At 50.0% G+C, this 11225-nt stretch overlaps 1 protein-coding gene across 4 annotated transcripts; it reads left to right on the top strand.

Moving 5' to 3' along the window:
• Window positions 1-303: 303 nt before the first annotated feature.
• LOC117869640 (acyl-coenzyme A thioesterase THEM4-like) lies at window positions 304-10914 on the top strand. Of its 4 annotated transcripts, none has more exons than XM_034756638.1 (7): window positions 304-428; window positions 1047-1186; window positions 3649-3808; window positions 5610-5775; window positions 5916-6026; window positions 6887-7011; window positions 7870-10914. In XM_034756638.1, the coding sequence occupies exons 2-7, from the start codon at window positions 1049-1051 to the stop codon at window positions 7926-7928; spliced, it is 759 nt and encodes a 252-aa protein (XP_034612529.1). In that variant the 5' UTR covers window positions 304-428; window positions 1047-1048; the 3' UTR covers window positions 7929-10914. The 4 variants fall into 4 exon arrangements, with proteins under 4 accessions (XP_034612529.1, XP_034612526.1, XP_034612527.1 ...); XM_034756635.1 differs by having other exon boundaries at window positions 1044-1186; XM_034756636.1 differs by having other exon boundaries at window positions 968-1186.
• The last annotated feature ends 311 nt before the right edge of the window (window positions 10915-11225 follow it).

Genomic DNA, 11225 nt, shown 5'->3' with positions numbered 1-11225 from the left:
CTCGGGAGCTATATGGGACCTGGGGAGGGAGGGCTCGATGGGCGCTCGGGAGCTATGTGGGACTCGGGGATAATTCTATGGGGTTCTAGCCTGCGGGGGGCTATAGAGACTGGAGGGTCTGTGTAAGCCCGGGGGGGGGGGCGGGGACTCTATGGGCCCGGGAAAGGTGTAACGGCCCCGTGGGGAGGGAACGAGGCTGCTGCTCTCCGGCCCGTCTCCCCCAGTTCCCATGGCAACAGGGGAGACGGCGCCGGAAGGGGCGGGGCGGAGCGGCGGCGGCGGCGGCGCGCCATCCCTGTCACGTGGTGGGGCGCGTGACGTCACGCTGTGGTAACGTCTAAGCCGGTCCGAGCGCCACACCTGCTGTTGGGTCGCCGGTGAAGCTCGCTGCGGGGAGGCGGGAGCTGCCACCTGCGCTGGGGTCAGAGGTCAGTGGAAAGCCCCCCCCCACTGGGGTCAGAGGTCATCCTAGACCCATCCTAGGTCAAAGTTCAGGGAGGGAGCCCTCCATCCCTACTGGGGCCAGGAGGTCATTCCAAGGTCAGAGGTCACTCAGGGGTGATCCCTTCCCACCCCCAGTTCCTTAGGGCACCCCCCAGTCGTGGGCTTCCCCTTCCTCACTTGTTGCTGCTGCAGCCTGGCCTCTGGGGGGTGGGGGGGCTGAGCCACAAGGTAGGGCCCCTCCCCACAGCCCCCCATTCAGACCAGTGGTCCCCCCATCCCTCAGCTCCCCATTCAAGCCAGTGGTGCAGCTCTAAGCCATAGAGCCCGCGCTGGTGTGTTAGAGCCTGGCTAGGGCTAGTCCAATCCTTGCTGCGCAGCCCCGAGTAGAAGGGACGGGATTGCCCCCGAATCCTCATCCTGCCTCCACGAAATTTCCCAAGATGCTGCTAGCAAGCAGTTGTGAAATCAGCATCTGGTGGGTAGGTGAGTGATTCCTGCTCGGTGCACCCAGTTGCATCACCAGCTTGCGTTACAACAAAGACAACATTTGTGGGCTGCGTTGACAGAGCAAGTCTCAACGTTTGCTATCTCTGCACTAGAAGCCATGTGGAGGAATTGTGTTAGGTTGGCAAGGGGGCTTGGTTGCGGTGCATTCCTCCGTCCGGATCCAAAGGTGTCACGCTGCGGTGTCGTTCGAGGGTTAAGTCCAGCTGCCCCATGCAGTCCGCTCTGGAACTCAGTGGTGAGTATCGCTTCCCAGTTTGAGAGATGCATGAACTGAGCAGGGCACAGGGAGCCGGAAGCCAAGAGGTTTTTAATCTTAACTCTGACCCTGATTCTGTTGCTGGCCTTGGACATATCTCTTAAACCGGGTCAAAAGTGGCCACTCATCTGTGATCATTCAATTTCTGGGTGCCCAACTTGGGGTCTGCTTTTCAGGGGTACTGAACATCTCCCAGTGTCTCTGCAGTTGTAGGCACTCAGGATTTATGAATATTAGACCACAGTGTGTCAGCTTGAACTCACAGATGTTGAGGCACCTAAAATCAGTGGCTAGTCTTAATTTCTCAACCTGTCTGCCTCCCAGTTCCCCATAATTTGAAGAGAGAGAGAAATGTCTTGGGAGGGCGGGGGGGAGCTTTCCTACCCTATGGTGAAAGGCATTATACAATCACCAGATAGTATTAGTGGTTGTAAATTTTGAAAACCATTGAGTTAAAGACAGTTCAGCTTCCTCCTATCTATACAAAATGATTTAGTATTCTAGCACAGAACTGCAGTTCAGATATATGCTTTTAAGGTGAATCTTCTCCTGCCTACTCATCTAATAGTTCAGTTGGCTGAAAACACTTCTGATGAAACAGAAGACAAAACAGGGAGAAATGTCTTTTAATTATTCCCTTATTACCTTGGTGAAAGCTGTATGTTTGTTTAAAAATGTGTTCTGTGCTGAGAGAATGAATGCGTGGCCCTCTTTGCCAGGCTACTGTGAGGAAGGGATACGAATCTGCAGACAGATGGCTAGCAATTGCAATTCTCTGAAAATAATCAGAGGAAGAATTCTTGTGTCTGGAATATGAAGAGTTATGAACAACACCATGTTATAACAAAGATGTTTTTGCCTTTCTTAAATATAACAAATAAATACCATTGGAATTTTATTTGCTATATTAAACTTTTTCTTGAGTATCTCATGGGTTGCTCTGTGTGATTGAATTATGCACCACCTTCATTTCTGTTCCTTAAAACAGTCATAGAAGACTTTATGCCAATAAAATCACATGAAGGCATTTTTAATCCCAATTCCTAGCTTGGAAATATTTCTAGCAGACAACGTGATTAACACATTAGGGCTACCTTTGTTATAGGCAGCAGTCTCCTGAATAATAACACACTATAGTATATGGGCCAAAACTTGAGGTTTGATGACCAAAGAGCAATCGAAAAGTTTTCACAGGCTTTGATTGTTGTTCTTCAAATGAAGTGTTATTTTTTAAAACCAAACTTTGATCTGCTATGGTTTGTAACATGGCAGCAGAGGTGCTAAAACTGAAAGGGATTGTAATCGAAAGCAAAAGTGACTTTATCGATCTGAGATGCATTCAGTCAACAAAGCATCCATAATGACTGTAAATTGGATTTGGAAACTTGTAAGTAAGTTGAGTTTAAAAAAAAAAAAAAAAGCCACTTAACCGTGAGTCTGTGTTGATAGAGCGATATTTTGCTACCCCATTAAAGTATACCCTGCTTACTTGGGGAAAAAATTATATACTGCTGACTTGATGCCATTGGCTAATTGCATCCAGTGAAGAAGGGACTACTGCATTTCGACCCTGGAAAGAATCTCACTAGTTAACATAACAGCTGGACAAGGTGGGGGGCTGAAGACTGAGTATGGACCACACCAGTCTTCAAATATGTGAAAGACTGTTAGAAAGAGGACAATGACCAGTTGTTCTCCATGATCCCTGAAGGTAGGATAAGAAGTAACTGGCTTAATCTGCAGCCTAGGAGACTGAAGTTAGATGTTAGAAAAACCTGCTGACTATAAGGATTGCTAAGCGTTGGAATAAGTTGCCAGGGGAGGTTTTGGAATCCTTATCATTGGAGGTTTTTAAGAACAGGTTGGACAAACTAATACTTCGTCCTGCCATGAGTGCAGGGGGCTGGACTAGATGACCTCTTGAGGTCCTTCCAGTCCTACGATTCTATGAAACACCTGTCAGGGATGGTTTAGGTTTACTTAGTGGTGCCTCAGTGTGGGGGACTGGACTAGAGGACCTCTCAAGGTCCCATAGATATCTATGATAAGGTGCACTTAAGTGACTCTGGATTTGTGTGGTGGTTTATTCTGTCTTGTGACTGCTTCTGAAAACCTGTTCAGTGTTCACTAGATAAATAACAGCATCCCATTGCATCCTTGCATGGAAACCTTCTCACAGGAAGTAAAAGGAGAATGATGTTTTCCAAAAGGCGATGCAGTCAGTGCACCTTTCAAAATTGTCCTGTTAGACCCTATGCAAAAAGGAAACCCAAGACAAAGCAGGCAGATTGCATCTATGACTGTCTGGATCTCTGCCTTGTCAAATGGGGTGGATTAAAGCTTTCATGGTGCTTTGAAGGCTCAAAGTGCTAGATGAATGCTTATCAGGATTATTAGGAGATGGTCACCAGCTTCACGGTGTCTCAACAATTTCTTTTCAGACCTGGCTCTCTCAGGCCAGAGAGTTGAAGGATTATGCCCTCCCCAACTCCAGCTGGAGCCAGGGCATGATGGATTTGTATAGCAGGTTCCTGGAGATGTGTAAAGATGGGACATGGAAAAGGATTCCTTCCTACAGCAATAGTGTTGATCATTTACCAGGCAAGTCTTTCTGGTGTGTGTGTGTCTGTCTGTGAGTGTGTCTCTGTCTGTCTGTCTCTCTCTCTCTTCCTCTGGAATTCTGGATCAAGTATTCACCCTACTTCCTTTACCTTGTCCGGTATGTATTGGGGTTGCCACGAAAGCCTTGAAGACATGCACTGGTTCACGGGCTTGAGTTTTCCTCCACCAACGCTGGTGTAAATTCAGAATAGTGCTAGTGGGGACTGGTGTAACTGAGGGGAAAATCAGACCCCCTATCTTTACCCTGAGATACTTTTTGTGTGTGTGTGTTACCACTAACCATCTCCCGTTCCTGTTGCCACCTCCTGGGTAAAGGGTAAAATCAACCCCAGCTCTGGCAAACAATGTCTGTTCACTCTCCTATTTGTAAGTGCCTGTTCTGGATCAGACCAAGGAGCCATCCTGTCTCTGATAGTGGCTAGTAATACACCCCCTTTCTGCCATAGCGAATAACTATGCAAAGATGGTAGTTTCATCCCAACCCCAAGCAGCTGACGGCTCGGTTTAGATCTTGAACCTTGAGGGTTGATATGCCTTATTTACCCCTCTATCCAGCCAGGGTAACTCTGGAGAATAGTTTCTTTATTTCTATCAATGACTAATCTTTTTGAATCCTGCCTCTATAATATCTTGTGTCCAGCATTTCTTAGAAGTCAGTTACCAAATGAGAATTCTATTGATGTTACTTCCCGTTACATTTCCTTGTGTGTATTTTGGTTTGGATCTAAACATTCCCCTTCCCCCTGTGCAGTCCAAACTGCAAATGTTGTGGTCAGCTGTTTCTCCTGCAACCATCTCTGTGTTTCTTTCCATGCCGCCCTTTAGGCATGAAATATGCTTCCAGTCTGCCAAACCACTCTCCCCTCCTGCAGACTCATGTCCTTGGAGGCGCCCATAGGAAACGAGTCAGTAACGAACATTAGAAACAAAAAAACCCCTCTCTTCCTTGACTCCCTTCCTCTGAGCTTCCCGTTGCATCCTGTGAACTCTGTGCCTGTCTGTGTTCTGTGGCTGGCTCAGTGGTAAGCACATTGTCCCAGCTTATCAAACAGCAAATACCAACATTTCACCTGTGTTCTAGTGCAGGAGAACTAGAAAGCGAAACTGACTAGCCTGGCTTTACAGGTCAACCCAATTAAATCTGAAAAGCATCTGTAGTGGAAAAATCACCTTAGCCTTGTAATATTTTGAATCCTAACAATCCAAGGGATCGTTAGCCATACAAGTAAGGGATTTAGGCCCAGATCCACAAAGGTATTCAGGCTCCTAACATCCGCCATAGGTGCCGACTCCGTGGGTGCTCCGGGGCTGGGAAAAATTAGTGAGTGCTCTGCACCCACCGGCAGCCAAGCTCCTCCCCCACCCCCCTCTGCCTCCTCCCAGTGTGCCGTGTCTCTGCTCCTCCCTCCCTCCCAGAGCTTGCTACAGCTGTTTGGTGGTGGCAAGCACTGGGAAGGAGGGGGGAAGCGGCGGGGCCAGGGATTTGGGGAAGGAGTTGAATAGGGGCAGGGAGGGGGCAGAGTTGGAGTGGAGACTTTGGGGAAGGGGTTGGAATGGGGGCGGGAGGGATGGGGTTGGGGCGGGGACTTTGGGGAAGGGGGTGGGGCCAGGGACATGGGGATCGAGCACCCACTGGCTCCAGAAAAAGTCGGCGCCTATGACGTCCGTGGAAATCTTTGTACATCTGGGCCTTCGTTTTTAGCATGGCGCTGTGCCTTTAACTCCTAGCTGCTTTGCACCTTGCCGCTCATTTGTTGTCACTTTTCTTCCACCCGACTAGAATCACTGAAGCTGACGTCTGAGAAGGAGCGGAAGGAAACCCGCCTCTTCCCCAGAAACATGGATACGGAAGGAGTGGGCTTCGAATATGCCATGTTCCTTAACCAGTCTGAGAAAAGGATGGTGTGTCTGTTCCAGCCGGGCCCCTATCTGGAAGGGCCTCCGGGGTGAGGAGGTCCCGTTAATTGTCCTCCCCCAGAGTTGTGATCTTAACCGCCATTGATTGGGGTGGGAGAGCGGCAGCACTCATGTCTCGGGAGATCATGTTCAACCCTTTCTTACGTCACCTTCGCAATCTGCCTTTCAGGTTTGCCCACGGGGGCTCCACTGCAACGATCATTGACAGCACGATTGGGGGCTGCGCTATATTTGTCGCTGGCAGGGTGATGACGGCTAACCTCAGTATAAACTACAGGAAGTAAGTGAATTAAGGCTTCTGTGTAGCCTCAGGGCTTACCGGTAAAATCAGGGGGCCTGCAACAGTGCAAAGAGATTGTAAGCACTTCGGGGCAGAGCCCAGCTCCTGGGTCTGTGTTTGTGCAGCACCTAGCGCCATGGGTCCATGACTAGGGGTCAGATAATAACTTCAATTGCGTCCTGCTCTGGAATGGTTTGACAACTTGGTGCCCTTAGGTTTGTAGCCCTGTTCATCCAGAAAGATCTAAGTATGCTTCCAGCTCAATCAATGTACTATTGACCGGGCACTAAGGAATCGCTCGCCCCTCTCCAACATCCAGACAAGCCTTTCTAAGGAACAGTGAGCTTGCAATTAAGGCACTGGATTGGAATCTGGGTTCAGACTCCCTTTAAGACCCTGGGAAGCCACTAGATCTCTCTGTGCCTCTGTAAAATGGGGATATCACCTTTCTACCTCACTGGGGTGTTGTGAGGATAGTCACATCCTCCTAAGTACTCCTCAGAACAAAAGCTGGTTAACGTCTATAGGCAGTAGAGCAGTGGGCTATCTAGGATGGCTCTGCAAGCACTGGAGTGACTGTGGGTGAGGATGTGATGTCAGAGAAGAAGCTGATGTTGGGAGCCACTGCTTAGACTTTCTGTCCTCTCTGGGTGATACAGCTTACTGGTTAAGGTTGTGTTCTCAACTTTAACCCGAGCTTAATGAAATTCTCTTCTAGGAAACTTTAGATTGCTTCACCCGCCACTAACGTGCTGCCACCTCTGGGGTGGAACACGGCTGTTTAACAGCTCGCAGGTACGCTCAACGGCATAGGACAGGAAGTGGAATCTCACTAACAATCAGCTGTTTTCTTCTCGCAGCCCCATTCCGCTGGGCTCGGTGGTCTTGGTGGACAGCAGAGTGGACCAAGTCGAGGGAAGGAAAGTGTTTCTGTCCTGCCAAGTCAGGAGCATCGATGGCCAAACGCTTCACGCAGAGGCGACCGGTAAGGCTCATGTGGCTGGCTTTAATAGATGAAGCAGAAGCTGTGGGCACTTGGCCCCGGGGCGGTCAGATAGGGCTGCGGGGCCTCAGACTTTCTGTCCCAGTGGAAATAGCTTTGCACGGGGAACAGAAACGTTATCTGGCCCAGCGTGTGCCTTCCCATGCTGGTACCTGGACATGACCACAATGAATGAACCCCTGGTGACATGGAGTCCTGGGTGCTCCCCCCCCTTCCCCATCTCCAAGAACCGTCTGTCTCTAGGTGACCCAGTCTAGATGGGTCATCAGTGAGGGCTAACCCCCGCGGGGCCTGGTACTCAAAAAGCACCGGCCTCTGCTGCAGCAGGTTCAAAAGTCTGCGAACCAGCCACTAGAGGGCAGCAAAGCCCTATTCTAGTAAAGCGCGGCGCACAGTGCAATCTGCCAGCCAGCCCTGTCCCATTGAAGTCGGGCTCCTCACTAGCGGATCCTGCTGTAGGATCGAGGCCTTGACCTGGTCTCTTCACTGCGTAAGGTACAAGCTGGCTGAAGCAGCGAGGAAATACCCAGCACTGGCCCTTGCTGCTTGCTTTGCAGAGACAGCCTGCAGCTCCAAGCCTCTGTCCCTTTCACAACGTGGGGGGAAGCTGCAGGGTCCCCCTACTGGAGAGCTGGCAAAGGACAAACCACTTGGCAAAGCGGAGCGAGTCGCATTTCTCCAGAAGAGCAGTGGTGCTCTGCCTGTCTGAGAACAGCCCTGTGCCATAGATTGCAGAGCACAGGACAGACACTTCCTCTCCCTGGGAAGCGCCATGCGGCTCTCTGGTTGCCGTGGCTGTTCTGAGCTGACACTTCCATCCTTTCTTCCATCCCGGTTTAGCCCTGTTTATCCAGCTGGATTCCACAAAGTCCCTGCAGCAGCAGATGAGCTCCCAGTGAGTCGTCTTGGCCTGTCAGACAACCAGGCTGCAGCCGAGCCCACTACGGCCTCTGCTTCTCTCCGGTCGCTAATTCCCTGCTCTGATCTCTCCCGTTCTGAAGAGAGAGCTCTGCCCCGGACTTCTCCTGAGTAACAGTGCCGTGGTGCAGATTCTTCTGCATTCATCGACTCTCTGAGGCCACCTCTGCCCATTGGGCTCTACTACAGCTGTTGTGTCATCCCACCTTCAGCTGGCCGGTCAGTTTCTGATTAACCTCCGAACATGAAGATCCCATTCGTTGCCTTTGCTGTACAGGGAACTGCTGCTGGGAGTTGGTGCCGTCTATGGACTTCAGAGGCAGTGAGCTCTGCATGTTATTGTGTGTTACAACTTCAGATGTTTTATCAAAGGACAAATGCGATTAACCCTTGGCCAGCCACTTACTGCACTACAAGCCTGTAGATTCTCTCCTCTCCTTCGGATATCTCTTACTGCTGTTTCCATTTTGTCTGCCAGCCCTCTTGTCTGCTGAGGAAACTTGCGTGCTATCTTGTGATCCAGCATGCTGTCTATCCTTCACAGCGTATGCGATTTACATGCCTCGGGATGGGTAATGGGTTTTAAAACCTTACACGCTAGTTCACCAGTTCAGGTCTAGTTCTACCAGACAGGGTGATCCAGACCCGGGTTGTATCTTCTCCTCCTGGCTGTGACCCATTCTCCTTTAACATGGAGAAGTGGGGAGGAGGGGGAAATTTGGCTTCCATGCCTAAAAGAAGGAAACATGGGACATAATTTGTCCCGGTCATTGGAACTTAGTGAACAGATCCGTTAGTGACACGCGAGCCAGAAGAGAAACCAGCTCCTGCTCTCGTAAGCTCTGCAGAGCCAACGCAGGAACGAAAAAGTAGACCCGAGTCGGATTATGGGATAGATCTATGGAATTGGAAGGCACCGTCATGCAAGAGTCACCGCCAAGCTTTGCAGAGACCTTTTTAGGGCTGGTTGAAAATTTTCAGTCAAAACCTTTTTCTTTTTCGTGGAAAATCGGGCCTTTGATCAAATGAAACGTCGGCAAAATGCCTCGGCTTTCCACGGCAGACGTGCGTGTTTTCCATCAGAAAACGGAACACGGGACTGGAAATGATTTTGATTCCGAAATGCTGCTGTGGTTCAAGTGCCTCTCGCTCCTATTCTGTGTGGGCCGGGATCCCTGGCCAGGTTATGTCTTCCATAATGCAGCACAGCCAGGCAGCTGTCCTGAAGTGGGGCCTGCCTCACCAGGGTGCACCGCAGCAGCATTTCACAATCATGCTATTTGGGTAGCAGCAGATTTTAGTCAGACTAACCCTCTTTCCTCGTCAACCACTTCGTTCTCCAGGGCCCCGATCCTGCAGGGAGCAGATCTCGGAGCACCAAGTTTGCTGCTGATTTGTGACCTTAACTATCAATAGCCAGCGCGCGGCCTTCTTTCCTTTGGGAGGGAGCTGTCCCGGGGAGGGAGAGGAGAAAGGGGTGAGGGCGAACTCTTGGCTTCCCTTCCGAACTCTGCCACCGCCTCAAGCGGTCATGGGAAAGTCACTTACCCTCTGTGTGCCTTGGTTTCCCCACCTATAAAATAAGGGTCGATGAAACTTGCCTGTCCTGGGAGGAGAAGAGTGAGGGTTAATTCAGCTTTGTCAAGCACTAGAAGGGCTAATTATTTATAGTAGATCTCTAGTTGCGTCTGGGATATCAGGCAAAGAAAATGTTAATGGAGGCAAAGGAAGTAATATATACACTGTTTATTTATTTTTGTAGTTAACTCACTGCAGTCTTGCTACATTAGCGAGAATAGCAGGTTTTGCAGAAGCCCCCTGAGGAGTTTGCCTGTAGCTATCCTTAAAGCTAATCTTGACTGGGATTTGAATTTGCTCACTAAAGAGTAGCAGTGCCAGTGGCCGCCACAGAAAGTTTGTGTTCCTGAGATCCAGGGATTCACACACCTTGCCATGAAGGGGTAGGCTTTCAGGACCACTTTAAATCCTCAATGGAAGGGGTTGTTTGTCTTTTAAACATCTCACCTCGTGCGAAATCTAACCTCACCAGTATTGTCCTGGTAGCGTCGCTTCTCCCATCCTGCAGCTGCTCCGCTTCTGCAACTAGACAGAGCTAATCGGCGGTAGGGTCCCCTCCCGGAACCGAGTGAGGGAGCAGTTTCTGTTCCTCGGTCCAAGTAGATCAAAGAACTCCCATATGCTGGGATGGGGCCTATGTATTTTAAGTGATGTAAATGAATCTATAAATGAGCATTCGTGGCCAGTAACTAACACGCTCTGTGGCGTCACAGTGTGAACCAACAGCGGGAGAACTACCCACAGCTGGCACCAGGGAAGTATTCGTGTAGATTGGGCTCTGGCGTCTCTGCCATGGTGCTGTCTATCCCTGCTCAGTCTAGACACCAGCCTGGTTTAACACTGCCTGCACCCGAGCTGTGTCCACGCTCCTGCAATTACTACACTGATGGTTGGAGAATGCTTCGAAAAATTCTCACCATAGACAGCCTAGTGCAAAGTGCTCCATAGGAGAAGCAGAGCATGAAACTGACCAGGCTAGTTCCACCTTCAGAACTGCTTGAAGAACAAAAATAAACACAGGGCAGCAATGCGGCAAATCGGATCAGGTCATGAAACTGGAATAATTGTTAGGCTCTCAGCCAGTGCCAAGAATGCTGGTAAGGGAATCTCTCTCAACGGCTTGAGTCGTTCTGTTAGAGCCTCAATCGGGGCTGTGATGTGAATTGACTCTTTGTTCTTCACCCAGTGCGCAGGGTTTAAAAACTTGAAATCATCTCTCTCAAATATCCTGGTGCCTGGGGGGGGGGGGGAGGAGTTGGTCTTGGTTTTGAGTTGGATTGTTATCTTGTTTGTCACTGTTTGGAGCATCTCCATCTGAAGGGGAGGGTTTCTGCAATCTAAAAGGGGCATGCCCAGCAAGGATTAAAGATGTTTATTTTAGAACAGAAACGTGCTGGTCATTTTTAATTTTTTTTCTCTTTCCCCCCCCCCACCCCCCCTCCCCGCATGGAACTGTGGCCGGGTGAACCCCCTGGACAGCATTGCTCTTGGATTGTGCTGGGCTGCAGTAAGCCACCCGGAGAGGGGTGGGTTGGTTCTTAATAATAATTAGGAGTTTCCTGGTCTCTGCTGCTCTCTATTGTTGTTGCAGAAGCACCTGGAGGTCCCAGTCAGGGATCAGGCCCCGCCCCTCCCCAGTGCTAGGTGCTGCACAGACACACATGAAGATGGTCCCTGACCTAACGAACAGGCGTGAAGTA

The sequence above is a fragment of the Trachemys scripta genome, chromosome 24 (assembly GCF_013100865.1).
Source record: "Trachemys scripta elegans isolate TJP31775 chromosome 24, CAS_Tse_1.0, whole genome shotgun sequence".
Lineage (NCBI taxonomy): Eukaryota > Metazoa > Chordata > Testudines > Emydidae > Trachemys > Trachemys scripta.
This window is presented reverse-complemented; position numbering and strand designations above follow the sequence as displayed.

Coding starts and splice junctions, on each gene's coding strand:
- LOC117869640 (XM_034756638.1), top strand. CDS start 1,049: ATGTGGAGGAATTGTGTTAGGTTGGCAAGGGGGCTTGGTTGCGGTGCA. Junction 1,187..3,648: donor GTCCGCTCTGGAACTCAGTG/GTGAGTATCGCT, acceptor ATTTCTTTTCAG/ACCTGGCTCTCTCAGGCCAG. Junction 5,776..5,915: donor TATCTGGAAGGGCCTCCGGG/GTGAGGAGGTCC, acceptor TCTGCCTTTCAG/GTTTGCCCACGGGGGCTCCA.